We start from the raw sequence: 22967 nt of genomic DNA, 5'->3' as shown, positions 1-22967 counted from the left end.
GGGAGACAAACGGGGAGACAGACAGACAGGCAGGGAGAAAGACAGCACTGGCAGAGCCTGATGGGCCTCACAACTACCCCTCCCCTCCCACCCACTAGCCTCGGCCGCTAATATTAATTATTATATTTCATAATGTAAGGATGAGAATTGGATGTTAGTGATTGATTAGTAATGCCTGACGAGTCCCTATCAATTGGTCTATGTCATGCCAGATAATTGAGTAAGCATGCCAAACGGCATGTTAAAATAGCTATTTTCTAAAAACCAAAGACAGTAAATATTGCTTGGGTTAGGATAGAGGGAGAGAGAGACCAAGAAAGAGGGAGGAGGGTGAAGGATGCAGAACATCCTATATATCAGCACAGAGCATAGCAAAACAAATTTACCAAAACCAAAATATTTTCTGCTTACTGTAAGCTCTGGAGTTTGGAAATAACCAAGCAGCACTGATGAGGAACTAATTACATGTGCTTCCATTTTGGATAATGTTCTTCGAGACAAGCTGATAAAAACTGTAAGTGCGTGAAGATGCTTCTCACATAAAACCCACAGACTGCGATTAGGGAAGACAGACTCTGCCATGGAGATCTCCATAAATTATAGTGTCTAAATGGATAGAAAACACTGTGGTAGCCCAGCAACCAGCTACAATTATCTTCAACAATGTGACTTCTGAGACACCCAAGGGAAAATATACGTGAAGGAGTATGCATTGGGAGGCATTGTGTTTATTCTTTATTCATTAAGTTATTCTGGCTTTAATGGAGAAATATACTGTACATATTAATAGTCAAATATGTTATGTGATATACTCAGTGCAGTAAAATGAAACACCATATCAACAAATCTGCTGATGCATACAATATTACTCTAAAGCAATCTCTATGAACTTCGGATCAACATTCTTTCATCCGACCTTGATAAATCTTTAAAAAACTGCACATAAAATGGACCACTGCTCTGGCAAAGAGAAAATATGTAATGTACATCTTCTCTCAGTAAGGAAAATACTGAGAAATCAGTATCCCACAACAACAAAAAATACTCCAATTTGAGCAGGAAAAATACTACAATATTTTGAATAGGACTGTCAAACTTAGCGACATGTTTAGCGCTGTAAATAGTTTTGACAACGTTAATCGCCATTTCTTCACAGCACGAGACCATTTATGCCCGCCTGTTTCCGCATCAATCCTTTTCAGTGCAGAACACAACACGGAACACAGCTACAGTCAATGATTGTGCCTTTACATAGCTGAAGACTGTATTCCTCTAGCCAAAATCTTGTCAAAGTTATGCCCAATATTACTGGAGCTATGATTTATCTTTCTGCCGCGGATTCGTGTGCATGTCACAGGCCATTTTAAACTACTCGCGAGACACATTTTTGGGGTTTGATATAAAAAACATTGTTTAGCTAGCTAATCATGTTACCTACCTGATAACTGACTAGGCTATGCACAAATTTGAATGACACAGGAAGAACTGAACAGGAATAGGCTACTCAAATAAGGTTGCTCCAAAAGGTAGGCTGCATATGTAAAAGTGGGGTGTGTATGACTGTGTGAGAGAGGATGCATGAGAGCAGGAGTAAGTGAGAGAGAGAGGATGCGTGAGAGCAGGAGTAAGTGAGAGAGCAGGAGTAAGTGAGAGAGAGAAGATGTGGGAGAGAAAGTATGTGGGAGAGCGGAAGTAAGTGAGAGAGAGGATGTGGGAGAGCGGAAGTAAGTGAGAGAGAGAGAGGATGTGGGAGAGCGGGAGTAAGTGAGAGAGAGAGGATGTGGGAGAGCGGAAGTAAGTGAGAGAGAGAGGATGTGGGAGGGAGAGGATGTGGGAGAGCGGAAGTAAGTGAGAGAGAGAGAGGATGTGGGAGAGCGGGAGTAAGTGAGAGAGAGAGGATGCATGAGAGCAGGAGTAAGTGAGATAGAGAGAATGTGGGAGAGAAAGGATGTGGGAGAGCGGGAGTAAGTGAGAGAGAAAGGATGTGTGAGAGTGGGAGTAAGTATAAGAGAGAGGATGTGGGAGAGCGGGAGTAAGTGAGAGAGATGATGTGGGAAGGTGTGAAGGCCTATGTGTGTAAAGTTATCTGAACAGTACAGATGGTTACAGTGTTTTCAGAACATTGTTGGACAAGTTTAAAAGCTCTTTGTTCTTTGTATCCATAGAGATAGTTACACTTATTTAGAATGCCTGAAGATTAACAGTACTGTGTGTGTGTGTGTGTGTGTGTGTGTGTGTGTGTGTGTGTGTGTGTGTGTGTGTGTGTGTGTGTGTGTGTGTGTGTGTGTGTGTGTGTGTGTGTGTGTGTGTGTGTTGTGCTGTGCTGTGCAATAACAGTGATAAGAGGGAGTAGGCCTACTTAACCATTGGAAGCATTAATACTTCTATGTTAGTGACTTTTGTGTTGTTTATGGTGAACATGCTATTAAAATATTCTAATGTAGCTCATTTTGTGTTGTTTATGGTGAACATGCTATTAACATATTCTGATGTAGATCATTTTGTGTTGTTTATGGTGAACATGCAATTAAAATATTCTAATGTAGATCATTTTGTGTTGTTTATGGTGAACATGCTATTAAAATATTCCAATGTACATAAGTTTGTGTTTCCATCCATTACAATCAAAGTATGCCTGTAACTCAATGTACTTCTTGTTAAATATATATTTTTAATCAAATTCAAAAATGTAATTTAAATGCAATTAACTAATGCAATTAACTCGATTCATTATTTTACTCGTTTGACAGCACTAATTTAGAAACGTCAGTTCTAGGCATGGTGAGAATAGAGTTCAGCTTTACGGCGCTGATATAAAACATACTGAAAGCAATTTCCTGCTGAGAGAGATAAGGAGAGAAGGGAGATATTGAGAGGGGGGGTGAGAGTGATACAGGGGGAGAGAAAGAGGGAGAGACAGAGCGAGAAGGTCCTCGGGCTCTGTTCACAAACACAAACAGACCCAACAGAGCCCCAGGACAGCAACACAATTAGACCCAACCAAATCATGAGAAAGCAAAAAGATTATTACTTGACACATTGGAAAGAATTAACAAAAAAACTGAGCAAACTAGAAAGCTATTTGGCCCTAAACAGAGAGTACACAGTGGCAGAATACCTGACCACTGTGACTGACCCACATTTTAAGGAAAGCTCTGACTATGTACAGACTCAGTGAGCATAGCCTTGCTATTGAGAAAGGCCGCCGTAGGCAGACCTGGCTCTCAAGAGAAGATAGGCTGTGTGCACACTGCCCACAAAATGAGGTGGAAACTGAGCTGCACTTCCTAACCTCCTGCCAAATGTATGACCATATTAGAGAGACATATTTCCCACAGATTACACAGATCCATAAAGAATTCGAAAACAAACCCAATTTTGATAAATTCCTATATCTACTGGGTGAAACATCACAGTGTCATCACAGCAGCAATATTTGTGACCTGTTGCCACAAGAAAAAGGCAACCAGTGAAGAACAAACTCCTATGTAAATAATAACAATACATAATAACAATAAATAAATAATAACACTAAATAATAAATACATACCCATATTTATGTTTATTTATTTTCCCTTTCGTACTTTAACTATTTGCATATCGTTACATCACTGTATATAGACATAACATGACATTTGAAATGTCTTTATTGTTTTGGAACTTCTGTGAGTGTAATGTTTACTGTTACTTTTTATTGTTTATTTCACTCTTGTTTATTATCTACTTCACTTGCTTTGGCAATGTTAACATATGTTTCCCATGTCAATAAGGCCCCTTAAATTGAATTGAATTGAGAGAGAAGGACAGAGAGAAAAGAGTCAGAGAGAGGGAGTGAGCAAGTGGGAAGGATAAAGACAAAGTGACAGAGAGCGATGTGAGACGTCACATTGACTCTCACAAAAGCCGCTTTACCTTGAAATGTCAGGCAGCAGCAGAAAGGGATTTCACTCTTTCCAGCAATAAAAATACATACAGTTGATGTACTAGCTAATCAGGCCACAGCGATATTGGACATGTTCAGAAGAAATACAATCTACAGACGGTAATGGACTCCTGGGTGAGACGTGTGCTACTGGAATGGACATGTTGACCGTAGAAATAGAGAAATAACGATGTACTCTTGCTCTGATTTTTTAAGAAGAATTTATATAACCAATTGCTACTGGCAGACTAAATTCTCCCAATGGCGATATCTGTCAACAAACGAATGAGCTTCAATCCACAACACATCATGCCAATACCTTTGGTTACTTTTGATTTTGTTGGGTTAAGTTGTTTTTCTTACCAAATTCCAACTCATTTGTCATTAATCACGTAGCTCACACTGTAAAAAGTATTTATATGGCTCGAAGCTCAGTCTTTACTGCAACACTATATCAAATCTGCCAGCCTGTCAGCCAATCAGAGCCTGACCCACGATACAGTCAGGTAGCACTCCCACGGTGACAGGCAGCTGCTGATGTTGATAGACCACTAGTGCTTTCAAATTCTCAGAAAACAAGCTAGCTACAGATGCTGTAATTTAATTTGATCATCCTGTTGTTGCAGGATTTTTCTTGCACAGCAGGAAATGCAAACTTGTAGTGTATCCACGGTTTAAAAAGGCTTCTAAGGTTGTTGTATCCAATTTAACATTACAGATTTGATTTGCCCTAAGGAAAAATGTATTTACCCCTACAAAAAAAAGTCAATTAATTATAATCCACATAAAAATTCACATTTCCTGTTGATGCAGGATTATTTTCAGCGTCTGAAATTAAGATAAAGCATCTGTACTCTCAGAAGAACGCTCCACAATCACCTAATAGAAAACCCAAAACCCTTCAAATTACTTTTAAACGGTAGAATCCCAGCTGGACTAAAGTGTGTTATAATGACTTAGTAACCACATTAATAAACTATGCAGAATTTTACACCAACCACTAGGCTACATCTGCCTGTTGCAAATAAACATAAAACTCCATTCTGTTCTTCCCACACTGAGTTTCATTCATTTCAGCACCACCTTGAAGGACATCTCCACATATCAGCAGTGAAGCAGAATGCATTTATACAATGACTGAGGGAATTCAGTTCCAGTTCTCTTGAGTCATGATGGCAGTCAAATTCCATGTGACTGTTTAGTCACAGTAACTAGGCTTCTCCCAGCTCTGATGCTGCTGATGTTCATTAGTAGTCTACCAAACTTGCTAACTGCCTGGTACTCAGAACTCTATTGTCCCTCTAATCACTCTGACATCATTGCAAATGTAATCGAAAATCTAATCAAACACTTTATGAGAGCCCATGAGCTCATGTTGAGCAACATTTCTATAGGCTATGCAATTGCGTGAGAAAACAGAGTGATGCCCTCTATATCAGCTTTCTATTGGCTAGACTTACTATAGTTATTTCTCAGTCTTCCTAATATTGAGCACATTGCTCCTCTTAACAACAGGAGTATAGCCTACCTGGCTGGCATTAATTATACTTTTTTAAATGTAGATGTTTCCAAAGGTCTGCACCAGTGGCTTGTATGCTATGCGTGGAAGCCAGGAGATGCGAAACATGTTTATGTTAATTAACAGTAAATTACCGTGAGACTGGCTGTTTGCATGACAATCACCGGCTGACAAAATTTAATGACCGCCACATCCCTAATTATGATCAATTAATTGCAAAGAAGAAAAACTACCGCGCACGCACGCACGCACGCACGCACACACACACACACACACACACACACACACAGGGGCCCTTACAGCAGTGTAAATGAGTGCCCCTGGGCAGTATTATATTATATCATCTTTACAGATGTATTATAGCATCTTCACAGGTGTATTGTATAATCTTTACAGCCGATTTATATCATCTTCACAGGTGTATTGTTAATCTTTACAGGTGTATTGTTAATCTTTACAGGTGTATTGTTAATCTTTACAGGTGTATTATATAGTCTTTACAGTTGCATTATATAATCTTTACAGGTGTATTGTTAATCTTTACAGGTGCATTGTTAATCTTTACAGGTGTATTGTTAATCTTTACAGGTGTATTATATAGTCTTTACAGTTGCATTATATAATCTTTACAGGTGTATTGTTAATCTTTACAGGTGCATTGTTAATCTTTACAGGTGTATTATATAGTCTTTACAGGTGTATTGTTAATCTTTACAGGTGTATTATATAGTCTTTACAGTTGCATTATATAATCATTACAGGCGTATTGTATAATCTTTACAGGTGTATTATATTACAGGTGTATTATATTATCTTTACAGGTGTATTATATAATTTTTACAGGTATATTATATCATCTTTACAGGTGTATTACCATTACCTGTCGTCATTCTGAAAGGACTGGTCCCCCAGCAGCAGGTCCCTGAAGCGGTAGCGGGGCGGTAGAGGAGGGACCTCAGAGTCCACCTCCAACTTGAGGGCTGAGATGTCCAGAATAACTCCACTGTTGCTGCTGTTGTTCTTCTGGAGGGTCTCCGTGGAGTCAGACCTGACAACATACAAAGACATCTAAGAAAGACATACTGTATAATAAATAAATCTAAGAAAGACATACTGTATAAGACATCTAAGAAAGACATACTGTATAAGACATCTAAGAAAGACATACTGTATGAGAAATCTAAGAAAGACATACTGTATAAAAAAATATGTAGGGTTGGATGACTTAAGACACGATCTCTGATTGCTGGCAAGCAGCTTTTGATATGATCTCTGACACTGACATACTAAGTTGCTGACAGATGCACAATCGAGAGCATCCTGGCGGGCTGTATCACCGCCTGGTATGGCAACTGCACCGCCCTCAACCATAAGGCTCTCCAGAGGGTAGTGAGGTCTGCACAACGCGGGTAGTGAGGTCTGCACAACGCATCACCGGGGGCAAACTACCTGCCCTCCAGGACACCTACACCACCCGATGCTACAGGAAGGCCATAAAGATCATCAAGGACATCAACCACCCGAGCCACTGCCTGTTCACCCCGCTGTCATCCAGAAGGCGAGGTCAGTACAGGTGCATCAAAGCTGGGACCGAGAGACTGAAAAACAGCTTCTATCTCAAGGCCATCAGACTGTTAAACAGCCACCACTAACATTGAGTGGCTGCTGCCAACACACTGTCAATGACACTGACTCAACTCCAGCCACTTTAATAATGGGAATTGATGGGAAATGATGTAAATATATCACTAGCCACTTTAAACAATGCTACCTTATATAATGTTACTTACCCTACATTATTAATCTCATATGCATACGTATATACTGTACTCTATATCATCGACTGCATCCTTATGTAATACATGTATCACTAGCCACTTTAACTATGCCACTTTGTTTACATACTCATCTCATATGTTATACTGTACTCGATTTCATCTACTGTATCTTGCCTATGCTGCTCTGTACCATCACTCATTCATATATCCTTATGTACATATTCCTTATCCCCTTACACTGTGTATAAGACAGTAGTTTTTTTGGAATTGTTAGTTAGATTACTTGTTCGTTATTACTGCATTGTCGGAACTAGAAGCACAAGCATTTCGCTACACTCGCATTAACATCTGCTAACCATGTGTATGTGACAAATAAAATTTGATTTGATTTGATTTGATTTGATTTGACAGAGCACTGAGGTTAGAATATAGTCTCACAGTGGGATATGATACGTTTTGAGTTGTTGACAGCACAGAGGTACAACTATGATATGTCTCAATGGTTGACAGCAAGGTTTAACAAGCACATCCATGTACTTTATCTCCTCTTATTCTGTAACGTTCCATTGCAATGAAAGGGAAAGGAATGACAAGCAAGCAGAGAAGGAAATTACATTTTTATCAAGGGATTTGTTCATATCTGGGTCGATGCAAGAGCATGTGTGTGTTTGTGTGTGTGCATGCAGTGAGTGTTTAAAGTGATCAAAACAGAGTTGTACAGATCCACAATGAGCACTAACACAAATATATAAAATCTGATTAAATCAATGGCCTGATCAACTGCCCAGAGTCTGGGCCATCCACATTTTCACCACATGAGCAAAAATGTATAAATAAATGCTGAATAGAATTCCAACCATTTTTGGCATTAGATGGGATTTTTAGAAACAGACCTGTTGGAGAGGGAAAATGTTAAATCCATCAACTTGTGCAGTAATTGAATGGTAAGATTATCCTAAGCTATTTGCATCCAGTTAAAATGGAAAGGTTTCTCTCCGCATTAAATAACTACGCCACATAGTTGGCACATTTTGATGATGTGAAATTTGATGTCTGAGGACGATTTCCACGGCGACAATACATGATGTATTCATGATGCATTAAACCCCCTAGAGAACACAGACCATCTCCCTAGCTGAACATATAGCCTGCATCCCAAATTGGCACCCTATTTCCTACAGATGCCGTATCTTCATTTGAGAAAGTTTGAAAACACAGCACGAAAATAATCCTGCAAGCAACAGGTCATGTGAATTGTTATGTGGATTATAATGAATGGATTTTTTGTATGGTTGATCCATTTTACGTTAGGGTAAATATTTTAACGTGGAAATGACTAACTTTAGAAGCCTTTTTGAACCTTGAGTACGAAACAAGTGGGCATTTCCTGCTGAGCAAGAACATTCCTGCAACAACAGAATGATCAAATTAAGATACAGCATGTGTATATAGCTACAGTAGTGCACGACTTTTGAGCACAGCCCTCTGGTCAAGAGTAGTGCGCGAGAATAGAGAATAGGGTGTCATTTGGGAGGCAATGTTTAATAAATGTTCTGTACAGAACGGTAGTATTGGTCGGAGCAGTCCACTGAATACAGCATTAAACATAGTCAAATGAAGATAAACAGGTTTCAATTATCCAGGATCACTCTGGGACCGTTTCATCATGGCTGCTGTATTGATACTGGTGGAGTGTTTAAGTAGAAGATCAAACAAACATAGGCTTACAGCCGATACAAACACACACACACACTATTTTCATGTCAGTCCTTGTCACGTTGACAAGAAACATTACCTGTCACCATGGGATCTCGAGGATCGACGCAGCGGGCTCATGGTCGCGTCTTGGTGAGGGATTTAGGAATGAGAGAGAGAGAGAGAGAGAGAGAGAGAGAGAGAGAGAGAGAGGAAACGAGAGGAAAAGAGAGAGGAAAGCAGAGTTCAACATGGATAATAAATCTACAAGGTGGGGGGTATACAGTGTGTAACACGATAACACACACAGCATACATATCAGCTTAACTCTGTGCTACTGCTGAGGCAAACCAATCCCTCTGAAGTTACCTCTTCTTTTACTTTCCTTCTTTAAGGATTACTCCAACCTGCGGTTGATGGCTAAGACGAGCTGGGACAAACCCTCTGGATGGCTTATGTCTCACCATAACACAGTTTCATGAAAAGTCAAAGTAATGTTTTACATCAGTGGTATTCAAAGTCAGGGTCGCAATGGAAACAGCAGTAGGGTTGCCAAAAAGTAAAGAAATATATATATTTGAGAGTATGGAATACATTTTTTGAGAAAGATTTTATTGAGTAAATGTATTTATTGGTTTCTTTTCATTTTGATAAGAGATGAAAATGCAATGAACTGAAAGTTATTTGATGATGTCAAATCAAAATGTACCGATTTTAAGGTTGTGTCATCAGATTTGGGGTGGGATCGCAAGAAATTCTTGGGGAAAAAATGGGGTCCCTGCTGAAAAATTGTTAATACTACTGTTATAAATTTAGGCAATGTGCTACGTGGAGCTGTGATTTGCTGTAAAAACACTAGGTGGACAATATGGGACTCAAATGGGTTATTTGCTGATCTTGTGTGTGACGAATGCTTCACTCCAAAAAAAGGACATCATTTCTAAACCCTTTGTTTGGTCCTTCAGAAATGTACAGACTTTATCAAGCAACTAATTAGCTTACAGACATAAAAACACAATGATTTCTGTGTTAATATGGAGGAAAGAAAAGTAATCTCTCTTTTGTATACTAGTGGTGTGCTGAAAATGTGGACTCAATAGTAGTGGGCTCAAATCATAAATGTTGGCCCAGAGGTAGATAGATGTACAGTATGTACTCTGAACATATACATATATGGAGCCACTGCAGATTTGGCCCCTGGGGCGCGTGGCAGCCACTATAACTCAAAAATAAAAATATATATTTACATATTGTCTCTATAACAAGTTCAGTTGATAGCCCATAGCATTCCAAAGTTAAAGTACCGGTGCCCATATACTGTAGCCTATATAACATATCACCATAGCATAGCAGTGGCTATTTTTGTTAATACTGGTATGTCAGATTAGCTCAATCGATTAAATTCAACCTCTGAAAAAAAACATTAAATGACCATTCAAAACATGAAAAACATAAACATAGAATTAGATTTTTAATTGTGTGAAAATGTTCTAATGTGTGTACAATATGCTTATTTTGGGAAATGTAAATCATTTACTTGTGTTGCAAAATGTTAATAAAATAAAAAGTGTTACTGTTTGACAGAAAGTGTCTTTTTGCCATCATTTCCAGTTTGGGGAGGAAAATATAGTGGTCGAAATATGTTGGTGCTTTTAGGGTCAATCTTTGTACCATGCTCAACGTCCCAACTCCTTATCTGGAGCTCTCATACAGTACATAGGGAGCTCTCCAATGCACACAAGTGGCTAATGACTATATGGGTCAGCCCTGTAGGCGGTCATCATGAGAGAATGGACAGGCTGGAGTGGGCTCATAACAGAGAGAGAGAGAGAGAGAGAAGAGAGAGAAGAGAGAGAGAGTGAGAGAGAGAGAGAGAGAGAAGAGAGAGAAGAGAGAGAGAGTGAGAGTGAGAGAGAGAGAGAGAGAGAGAGAGAGAGAGAGAAGAGAGAGAAGAGAGAGAGAGTGAGAGAGAGAGAGAGAGAGAGAGAGAGAGAGAAGAGAGAGAAGAGAGAGAGAGTGAGAGAGAGAGAGAGAGAGAGAGAGAGAGAGAGAGAGAGAGAAGAGAGAGAGAGAGAGAGAAGTATCATCAACAGCAGACATCTACATTTCCTCAGTGAAAACAATGTACTGAGGCTCTGATTTGTTGATTTGTTGATAAAAATAGATATATTTGGACTCAATTTGGCATGGAGCTCTGCTGTAAAAATTGATGGAAAGTGGTGTTGGGGGAAAACATACAACCTTTTAAAATTGTTTTTATATGACCAGGTAAAACCCATTGAGGTTAAAAACCTCTTTTGCGAGGGTGACATGGCAAGAATGCAAAACAAGGAAATAGCAGTGTGTCCACAAAACATTACAGAAAAATACAGAATACACACAAAAGACCAAGTGTCACAAGTTAAAGATACAATTGAAGATTATAAACAACTGCAGTCATCACAAACAGTGTTGTCGATCGGAGTCTTAAAAACAGGCAAAAACACTAACTCCCCTAACTTTACAATCTTCTGAATCATGTTCCAGGATGAATGGGAATTTTTCCCATCTCAGTTCTAGCCTTATGAACAGACAAGGACAGCAGTGACATTATAAAATCCATTAACACAAACAACAAGTGTGCGGTTAAAATTGGAGAAAAAAAAGTGTTATTTTCACAGGGCCGTGGGTTGAGACAGGGATGCAGCTTAAGCCCCACCCTCGTTCAACATATACAGTACATTCGGAAAGTATTCAGACCCCTTGACTTTATTCTACAATGGATTAAATTATATATATTTCTCATCAATCTACACACACTACCCTATAATGGCACAGAGTCCCCCAGTACTGCTGCTCATTCCATGCACCAGGTCTATTTCACCAGCTTTCTAGGCGTCACTGAACTGGATTCATTACCACCAACCCCGGGCTGTCGTGTCTCATTACGCACACCTGGTTCCCATTCCACCTGATTAGTATGTTATATATGTGCCCTCTGTTCCCCATTGTCCTTGTCGGTTACTGTTCCCATGTCAGTTGGTCTTGTGAGTACCTGTGCTTTATTGTTTAGGCTTTCGTGCAACGTGTATTGTGCACTTGTTATTTCGGGTCTCGTCCCATGTAGTGTTATGACGGGTCTCGTCCCATGTAATATTAAGAGGTTTAAACCTCTCTCTTTTGTTTGGGTTACATCCCTGTGTATTTTATAGATGGGTTTGTTTTGGACTTCGTCCCTGTGTTGTCCCCATGTCTTTTTCAAACATTATTTACATAACTATACAGACCCTTTGCTATGAGACTCGAAATTGAGCTCAGGTGCATCCTGTTTCAATTGATCATCCTTGAGATTTTTCCACCTGTGGTAAATTCAATTGACTTGACATGATTTGGAAAGGCACACACCTGTCTATTTAAGGTCCCACAGTTGACCGTGCATGTCAGATCAAAAATCAAGCCATGTGGTCAAAGTATTTGTCGGTAGAGCTCCGAGACAGGATTGTGTCGAGGCACAGATCTGGGGAACGGTACCAATATTTTTTTTGCAGCATTGAATGTCCCCAAGAACACAGTGGCCTCCATCATTCTTAAATGGAAGAAGTTTGGAACCACCAAGACTCTTCCTAGCCTGGCCAAACTGAGCAAATTGAGAAGGGCCTTGGTCAGGGAGGTGACCAAGAACCAGATGATCACTCTGACAGAGCTTCAGGGTTCCTAAAGGACTCTCAGACCATGAGAAACAAGATTCTCTGGTCTGATGAAACCAAGATTGAACTATTTCGCATGAATGCCAAGTGTCACATCTGGAGGAAACTTTGCACCATTCCTACGGTGAAGCATGATGGTGGCAGCGTCATGCTGTCTGGATGTTTTTTAGTGGCTTGGACTGGGAGACTCGTCAGGAACGAGGGAACGATGAACGGAGCAAAGTACAGAGAGATCCTTGATGAAATCCTGCTCCAGAGCGCTCGGGACATCAGACTGGGGTGAAGGTTCACCTTCCAACAGGACATCGACCCTAAGCACACAGTCAAGATAATGCATGAGTGGATTTGGGACAAGTCTCTGAATCTCCTTGAGTGGCCCAGCCAAAGTCCGGATTTGAACCCGATCAAACATCTCTGGATAGACCTGAAAATAGCTGTCCACCGACGCTCCCCATCCAAGCTGACAGAGCTTGAGAGGATAAGCAAAAAATAATGGAGATACTCCCCAAATATAGATTTGCTTGTAGCATCATAACAAAGAAGACTCAATTATGTAATCGCTGCCAAAGGTGCTTCAACAAAGTACTGAGTAAAGGGTCTGAATACTTATGCTAATGTCATAATTCAGTTTTTATTTTTAATACATTTGCAAAAAATTCTAAAAACCTGTTTTTGCTTTGTCATTATGGAGTATTGTATGTAGATTGATGAGGGGAAAAAACTATTTAATCCTTTTCAGAATAAGGCTGTAACATAACAAAATGTGGAAAAAGTCAAGGGGTCCGAATACTTTCCGAATAAACTGTATATCAACGTATTGGCGAGGGCACTAGAACAATCTGCAGCACCCAGCTTCACCCTACTAGACTCTGAAGTCAAATGTCGACTGTTTGCTGATGATCTGGTGGTTCTGTCCCCAACCAAGGAGGGCCTACAGCAGCACCTAGATCTTCTGCACAGATTCTGTCAGACCTGCCTGGGCCCTCACAGTAATTCTCAGTAAGACAAAAATAATGGTGTTCCAAAAAAGGTCCAGTTGCCAGGACCACAAATACAAATTCCATCTACACACCGTTGTCCTAGAGCACACACAAAACTATACATACCTCGGCCTAAACATCAACGCCACAGGTAACTTCCACAAAGCTGTGAACGATCTGAGAGACAAGGCAAGAACGGCCTTCTACGCCATCAAAAGAAACATACAATTCGACATAGGATCTGGCTAAAAATACTTTAATCAGTTATAGAACCCATTGCCCTTTATGGTTGTGAGATCTGGGTACTGCTCACCAACCAAAAAACACGAAATATCCTGTGTACAATGTAAAACAAATAATGCATGGAGAGACGAATTAGGCCGATACTCACTAATTGTCAAAATGCAGAAAAGATACATTAAATTCTACAACCACCTAAAAGGAACCGATTCCCAAACCTTCCATAACAAAGCCATCACCTATAGAGAGATTAACTTGGAGAAGAGTCCCCTAAGCAAGCTGGTCCTGGGGCTCTGTTCACAAACACAAACAGATGCCACAGAGCCCCAGGACAGCAACACAATTAGACCCAACCAAATCATGAGAAAACAAAAAGATAATTACTTGAATTAACAACAACAAAAAACTGAGCAAACTAGAATGTTATTTGGCCCTAAACAGAGAGTACACAGTGGCAGAATACCTGACCACTGTGACTGACCCAAACTTAAGGAATGCTTTGACTATGTACAGACTCAGTGAGCATAGCCTTGCTATTGAGAGAGGCAGACCTGGCTCTCAAGAGAAGACAGGCTATGTGCTCACTGCCCACAAAATGAGGTGGAAACTGAGCTGCATTTCCTAACCTCCTGCCAAATATATGACCATATTAGAGACACATATTTCCCTCAGATCACACCATCACAGCAGCAAGATTTGTGACTTGTTGCCCCAAGAAAAAGGCAACCAGTGAAGAACAAACACCATTGTAAATAAACCCAATATTTATGTTTATTTATTTTCCCATTAGTGCTATATAGTATATAGTCATTATATGACATTTGAAATGTCTCTATTCCTTTGGAACTTTTGTGAGTGTAATGTTTACTGTTATTTTTTTATTGTTTATTTCTATGTCACTTGCTTTGGCAAAGTAAACATATTTTTCCCATGCCAATAAAGCCCTTAAATTGAAATTGAATAGGGAAGCAGAGAGAGAGAAAGAGAGAGAGCAAGAGAGAGAGAGATAGAGACTGATTAGCAGCCCAGAGGACAAACCCCGAGAAGCCTCCTGTAAGGAGGGATGAGAGTGTGGGGAGATGACGTGAGAGGGCCAGTGACCTTTGTATTTCATTGTTATTTTTACACTGCCTCTATGCACACTCACAGGGCCCTACACACTACACACACTGATACTCCAAAACACACACGGACACTCACTGCATCATCTGCTCAATCACACAAATGCACATACATTTATACTGACACACACTCACATACAAACTGCTGCTACTCTGTTTATAGACTCACATACAAACTGCTGCTACTCTGTTTATAGACTCACATACAAACTGCTGCTACTCTGTTTATACACTTACATACAAACTGCTGCTACTCTGTTTATACGCTCACATACAAACTAGAGGTCGACCGATTAATCGGAATGGCCGATTAATTAGGGCCGATTTCAAGTTTTCATAACAATCGGAAATCGGTATTTTTGGACACCGATTTTGCCTATTTGTTTGTTTTACAACTTTATTTAACTAGGCACGTCAGTTAAGAACACATTCTTACTTTCAATGACGGCCTAGGAATGGTGGTTTAACTGCCTTGTTCAGGGGCAGAACGACAGATTTTTACCTTGTCAGCTCGGGGGATTCAATCTTGCAACCTTACAGTTAACTAGTCCAACGCTCTAACCACCTGCCTCTCATTGCACTCCATGAGGAGCCTGCCTGTTACGTGAATGCAGTAGAAACCAAGGTAAGTTGCTAGCTAGCATTACATTTATCTTAGAAAAAACAATCAATCAATCATAATCACTAGTTATAACTACACATGGTTGATGATATTACTAGTTTATCTAGTGTGTCCTGCGTTGCATATAATCGATGCAACGCAGGGGGATGATTTAACAAAAGCGCATTTGCGAAAAAAGCACAATCGTTGCACGACTGTACCTAACCATAAATACCAATGCCTTTCTTAAAATCAATACACAGAAGTATATATTTTTAAACCTGCATATTTAGCTAAAAGAAATCCAGGTTAGCAGGCAATATTAACCAGGTGAAATTGTGACACTTCTCTTGCGTTCATTGCACGCAGAGTCAGTGTATATGCAACAGTTTGGGCTGCCTGGCTCATTGCGAATTAATTTGCCAGAATTTTAAGTAATTATGACATAACATTGAAGGTTGTACAATGTAACAGGAATATTTAGACTTAGGGATGCCACCCGTTAGATAAAATACCGAACGGTTCCGTATTTCACTGAAATAATAAACGTTTTGTTTTCGAAATGATAGTTTCCGGATTTGACCATATTAATGACCAAAGGCTTGTATTTCTGTGTGTTATTATGTTATAACTAAGTCTATGATTTGATAGAGCAGTCTGACTGAGTGGTGGTAGGCAGCAGCGGGCTTGTGAGCATTCATTCATTCAAACAGCACTTTCGTGCGTTTTTCCAGCAGCTCTTTGCAAGCACAGCGCTGTTTATGACTTCAAGCCTATCAGCCTAATGATTGGTGTAACCGATGTGAAATGGCTAGCTAGTTAGCGGGGTGCACGCTAATAGCGTTTAAAACATCACTCGCTCTGAGACTTGGAGTAGTTGTTCCTGTTGCTCTGCATGGGTAACACTGCTTCGAGTGTCGCTGTTGTCGATGTGTTCCTGGTTCGAGCCCAGGTAGGAGCAAGGAGAGGGACGGAAGTTATACTGTTACACTGGCAATACTAAAGTGCCTATAAGAACATCCAATAGTCAAAGGTATATGAAATACAAATGGTAAAGAGAGAAATAGTCCTATAAATAATATATTAACTACAACCTAAAACCTCTCACCTTGGAATATTGAAGTCTCATGTTAAAAGGAACTATCAGCTTTCATATGTTCTCATGTTCTGAGCAAGGAACTCAAACTTTTTTACATGGCACATATTGTACTTTTACTTAAAAAAATAGTTTTACCTTTATTTAACTAGGCAAGTCAGTTAAGAACAAATTCTTATTTTCAATGATGGCCTAGGAACAGTGGGTTAACTGCCTGTTCAGGGGCAGAACGACAGATTTGTACCTTGTCAGCTCGGGGGTTTGAACTTGCAAACTACTCTCACTTTCTTCTCCAACACTTTGTTTTTGCATTATTTAAACCAAATTGAACATGTCTCATTATTTACTTGAGGCTAAATAGATTTTTATTGATGTATTATATTAAGTTAAAATAAGTGTTCATTCAGTATTGTTGTAATTGTCATTATTACAAAGAAATAAATAAAAATCGTCCGATTAATCGGCATCGGCTTTTTTTGGTCCTCCAATAATCGGGATCGGTATCGGCGTTGAAAAATCATAATCGCTGCTACTCTGTTTATACTCTCACATACAAACTGCTGCTACTCTGTTTATACTCTCACATACAAACTGCTGCTACTCTGTTTATAAACTCACATACAAACTGCTGCTACTCTGTTTATACTCTCACATACAAACTGTTGCTACTCTGTTTATACACTCACATACAAACTGTTGCTACTCTGTTTATACTCTCACATACAAACTGCTGCTACTCTGTTTATAGACTCACATACAAACTGCTGCTACTCTGTTTATCATTTATGCTGATGCCTAGTCACCTTACCCCTATATACAGTGGGGCAAAAAAAGTATTTAGTCAGCCACCAATTGTGCAAGCTCTCCCACTTAAAAAGATAAGAGAGGCCTGTAATTTTCATCATAGGTACACTTCAACTATGACAGACAAAATGAGAAGAAAAAAAATCCAGAAAATCACATTGTAAGATTTTTAATGAATTTATTTGCAAATTATGGTGGAAAATAAGTATTTGGTCAATAACAAAAGTTTATCTCAATACTTTGTTATATACCCTTTGTTGGCAATGACAGAGGTCAAACATTTTCTGTAAGTCTTCACAAGGTTTTCACACACTGTTGCTGGTATTTTGGCCTATTCCTCCATGCAGATCTCTTCTAGAGCAGTGATGGTTTGGGGCTGTTGCTGGGCAACACGGACTTTCAACTCCCTCCAAAGATTTTCTATGGGGTTGAGATCTGGAGACTGGCTAGGCCACTCCAGGACCTTGAAATACTTCTTGAGAAGCCACTCCTTCGTTGCCCGAGTGGTGTGTTTGGGATCATTGTCATGCTGAAAGACCCAGCCAAGTTTCATCTCCAATGCCCTTGCTGATGGAAGGAGGTTTTCACTCAAAATCTTTAATACTGATAACAAGTTCAAACAGGTGCCATTAATACAGGTAACGAGTGGAGGACAGAGGAGCCTCTTAAAGAAGAAGTTACAGGTCTGTGAGAGCCAGAAATCTTGCTTGTTTGTTGGTGACCAAATGCTTATTTTCCACCATAATTTGCAAATAAATTCATTAAAAATCCTACAATGTGATTTTCTGGATTTGTTTTCTAATGTTGTATGTCATATTTGAAGTGTACCTATGATGGAAATTACAGGCCTCTCTCATCTTTTTAAGTGGAAGAACTTGCACAATGGGTGGCTGACTAAATACTTTTTTGCCCCACTGTATATCTACCTCTATCGATCCAGTATCCCTGCACATTGTAAAAATGGTAGTGGAACTGACACTGTATATAGTGTGCTTCCTTACTTTATCGTGTGCTTCTTATTTCAGATTTTTTAACTTGTGTGTTTTTGTTCTACCTTGCTATACACAGACAGTGTCACGAGCAACAACAAAAAAACACCTCCTTCTCCATGCTTCACAATGGGAAGCACACATGCGGAGATCATCCATTCAACTTCTCTGCGTCTCACAAAGACAGTGGTTGGAACCAAAAATCAGAAAAAATCTGACAGATTTCCACCGGTCTAATGTCCATTGCTCATGTTTTTTGGCCCAAGCAAGTCTCTTCTTCTTACTGGTGTCCTTTAGTAGTGGTTTCTTTGCAGCAATTCAACCATGAAGGCCTGATTCACACAGTCTCTTCTGAACAGTTGATGTTGAGATGTGTCTGTTACTTGAACTCTGTGAAGCATTTATTTGGGCTGAAGTCTGAGGTGCAGTTAACTCTAATGAACTTATCCTCTGCAGCAGAGGTAACTCTGGGTATTCCTTTCCTGTGGCGGTCCTCGTGAGAGCCATTTTCATCATAGCTCTTGGTAGTTTTTGCAACTGCACTTGAAGAAACTTTGAAAGTTCTTGAAATGTTCTGGATTGACTGACCTTCATGTCTTAAAGTAATGATGGACTGTTGTTTCTCTTTGCTAATTTGAGCTGTTCTTGCCATAATATGGACTTGGTATTTTACCAAATAGGGCTATCTTCTGTATACCATCCCTACCATGTCACAACACAACTAATTGACACAAATGCATTAAGAAGAAAAGAAATTCCACAATTCCCATTAACTTTTAACAAGGCACACCTGTTAATTAAAATGCATTCCAGGTGACTACCTCATGAAGCTGGTTGAGAGAATGCCAAGAGTGTGCAAAGCTGTCATCAAGGCAAAGGGTGGCTACTTTGAAGAATCTCAAATATAAAATATATTTTGATTTGTTTAACAGTTTATTCATTGAATGAAGTCACAATGTTCATTCTGTTCTGTTCTTTACAAATTAAAGTAAATTTAAAAAACAATGTAACAAACCCTAAAACAAGTTGGACCACAATAGTTCATCTTAGCCTGTCATGCAATTGGATTTCAAATGCACTAAATCAGATTAAAATAATGCCATTCACTAATACTCCTTTCTAAATATTTATTTTCTCCAGATTAGACATCCCAATAAACATGTTTGGAATTATCGCAAAGATACACAGCAGCCTACAATGTTAAAATGTTATTTATTTATTTATTTTGCTCCTTTGCACCCCATTATTTTTTTATTTCTACTTTGCACATTCTTCCATTGCAAAACTACCATTCCAGTATTTTACTTGCTATATTGTATTTACTTTGCCATCATGGCCTTTTTTGCCTTTACCTCCCTTCTCACCTCATTTGCTCACATTGTATATAGACTTGTTTATACTGCATTATTGACTGTATGTTTGTTTTTACTCCATGTGTAACTCTGTGTCGTTTTATCTGTCGAACTGCTTTGCTTTATCTTGGCCAGGTCGCAATTGTAAATGAGAACTTGTTCTCAACTTGCCTACCTGGTTAAATAAAGGTAAAATAAATAAATAAATAAATAAAAAGTTGAATGGACGACTGACGGCAACAGTGCATTGTCAACTAGCAGAGATGGGACCAAGTCACAATTTTGTAAGTCCTAAGCAAGTCTCAAGTAATGTCCCAAGTTCCACAGCTCAGGCCGAGTCAAGTCCCTCCCTACTTTTGGGGTTCGAGTCCTCAAGTCAATGGTTAAGTGTTTTATGCCAATTTCATTGCAGTTGCAATGCATCAGTGATTTTGGACCCACATGTTTTACAAACTGCACCTCTTATGTCCTCCACTACCACATAGTCTTTGAAAACAAATGCAACCATTTTGGGGACTGATGATGCCCTGATGCACCACAGGTCCCACAGTGGTGGGACAAATTGTTTTCCCGGAGGCCTGGAGCTTTCCCTAATCTGGTAACCTAACCAGGTGCAAATCAGGATCATATAGGGTATGACAGTGATTAATTATTAGTTGTAAAAATTTATTTATATGGGAGTGGGACCAGACTAACATCTTAGTAATTTAGCAGAGGCTCTTATCCAGAGCAATTTAAAGGAGTAATTAGGGTTAAGTGCCTTCCTCAAGGGCACACCAACCAATTTTTCACCTGACCGGCTCAGGATTCAAAACATTGACCTTTCAGTTAATGGCCCAACACTCTTAACCACTAGCCTACCTGCCACCTAGATATACAAATATTTTCTAAACAGGTCACATGGTTTTAAAGAAACTCTGGAAAAACTCAGGAGCCCAAACCTTTACACAGACACAACCACTGCAATTGGACAATTTGTTACGTTTTTCAGAAAAAATATTGTAATCAGATTACAGATCCTTTTGAAAAAGGATATGATTATTTTGAGGACAACTTTAAAATTCAGAAAGGATGTTTGGGGAAAAAAATATGATATTATTAGATGTAATAGAAAGCGATGGGTTTGGGGCGGCAAGTAGCCTATTGGTTAGAGCGTTGGGACAGTAACCAAAAGGTTGCTATATCAAATCCCAGAGCTGACAAGGTAAAAATCTGTTGTTCTGTCCCTGAACAAGGCAGTTCAATTAACCCTCTGTTCCTAGGCTGTCGTTGTACATAACAATTTGTTCTTAACTGATTTGCCTAGCTAAATAAAGGTTAAATAAATAAAACATTGAAAAAAAAGAAGTCTACATAACCAACCAATAAAGTAAAATGTAACATCCATATATGGCCAGCTATGTAAACTTTAACATTGATTTATCCTGCAATAGATGTCATTCAATTGGTAACATACATTTTTTGTCTTCTTCTAATGTCTCTTAAAGGGAAAGTAATCTAACACTAACAGAATGTAATCAGATTACTTTACCGAGTTTGGGTAATCCCAAAGTTACGTTACTTATTACAATTTTGGACAGGTAACTTGTAACTCTAACGGATTACATTTAGAATGTAACCTATCCATCCCTTGCTATAAATAGGCTGCATAACATCACCACTTCCTTTACCCTGACCAGAGGGCAAGAGGGGACAGGGCGCGTTGGCTGTAGTTGTTATCAGTTGCCTAGTTGATCAGACTGAGAATTCATCTCGTTTTCTTCTCATACAGTTTAGGTGTAGGCTGCTGCAACATTTATGTGAAGAGTTCTTGCTTGAGTATGTCGGGAGCGATGTGTTATCACGTTTGCTAAATAAATACTGGAGGACAGTGGAGCGGCGCGCGCTTTGCTAGAAGACGTGCTTTGTGCCCGGCCTGCGCAACCTCTGATTTCTGTGAATCTGTTTGGTCGAGACACAAAACAGAACGCACAGAACCTCCAGTACTCCAATATAAAGGACAGATAGGCTTACATTGTGCGTGAGGTGACATATCGGGTCTTTAGGGTCGTACAGCTCATGTCCAAGTTAGGTCACGAGTCATAGATGGTCAGGTCGAAGTCGAGTGACAAGTGTTTTTTCTTTTTGCCAAGTCAATTCTCAAGTCGCAAAATGTGACTCGTACTCGAGTCCAAGTCACGTGACTCGAGTCCAAATTTCTCAAAATAGGCTACAGATGTTTGGCTCTCGGTCAATTTCACTGCACTCGGCGTCAGCCAAGACTGTTTTCAGTTCAGTCCTTACCTGGCTCTGTCGGTGTCCGCGGTCCCATCATCGTAAATACACGTCTTGTTTATGATAGAATATCTGCTGCACATTGTCCGTGCAGCCCCGACTGTATCACGCTGGTGGTGGATGTCTTCCGATAAAAAAAATTAACCCTGGCTTGAAACAATCGTCTTATTCATTGATTACATAAGAGGGGCGGAAAGGGAAGCGACCCCCGCGGATGGCACTTGAAGAGGGTCCACGACCACGGAAAATGCACCCGGGAGGTAGAGAAATTCGAGCATCTTCTGGTCCTCATGGATACATTATGATTAGTTTACACTAGGCGATCTCCGAAATTATTTTCCTTTTATATTTCGATTTTACCAGACTGCTGTTCTTTTTGAAAGACTACTTGAAGTTGATATTTGTTTTTGCAAAACAGTAACATCAACAGTCTCTAGTTACGTGAATGGATTGGTTAAAAAATATACGGTTTTCTTTGTAAAAAGATCAAACCCATTTCAAACCAGTCAAGTGACAGCATCTATGTGATCCCTTCAGGATAGCATCATCCATGCTTTTTCTACTGTCACACAGCAACTGTCCTCCTCCTCCGTCCCTGTGTAAGAGCTGTGTTGATGGAATGGATGGGATAACACACGTTCTCAGAATCCAATCAAATCTCCTTGTCCACCCATACAACCCAACCATACACACCTCGCCATCTACTGGACAACCTTGCAATTATGTTTTTGCATCTTCTTCTAAATAGGCGTGTAATAAACAGCAATGAGTAGACTCCGCGCCCTATTATTACAAGCTTTTAAAAGAATACGGCGTTTACGAGTGATGCAGACGCACGTGCCTTACTCCCTAATTGGCAATATCTGTAGATGTGGGTTTTAATTTGAACTCATCATAATTTCTACAGAAA

At 39.6% G+C, this 22967-nt stretch overlaps 1 protein-coding gene across 10 annotated transcripts in view; it reads right to left on the bottom strand.

The window, feature by feature from the left end:
• The window catches only part of LOC109894950 (potassium channel subfamily T member 1), a 143356-nt gene extending 120686 nt beyond the window's left edge, over positions 1 to 22670 (bottom strand). For 7 of the 10 annotated variants that reach the window (XM_031829691.1, XM_031829694.1, XM_031829695.1 and 4 more), the window contains exons 1-3: positions 22067 to 22657; positions 9015 to 9063; positions 6322 to 6489 (exon numbers count right to left, since the gene is read on the bottom strand). In XM_031829691.1, the coding sequence (XP_031685551.1) occupies positions 6322 to 6489; positions 9015 to 9063; positions 22067 to 22097 (248 nt within the window). In that variant the 5' untranslated portion in view covers positions 22098 to 22657. Of the gene's footprint in view, positions 1 to 6321; positions 6490 to 9014; positions 9064 to 22066 lie in introns of all 10 variants that reach the window. The other 3 variants (XM_031829693.1, XM_031829700.1, XM_031829701.1) reach the window with 1 other exon arrangement.
• Positions 22671 to 22967: the final 297 nt, after the last annotated feature.

Source organism: Oncorhynchus kisutch, linkage group LG8, assembly GCF_002021735.2.
Source record: "Oncorhynchus kisutch isolate 150728-3 linkage group LG8, Okis_V2, whole genome shotgun sequence".
Lineage (NCBI taxonomy): Eukaryota > Metazoa > Chordata > Actinopteri > Salmoniformes > Salmonidae > Oncorhynchus > Oncorhynchus kisutch.
This window is presented reverse-complemented; position numbering and strand designations above follow the sequence as displayed.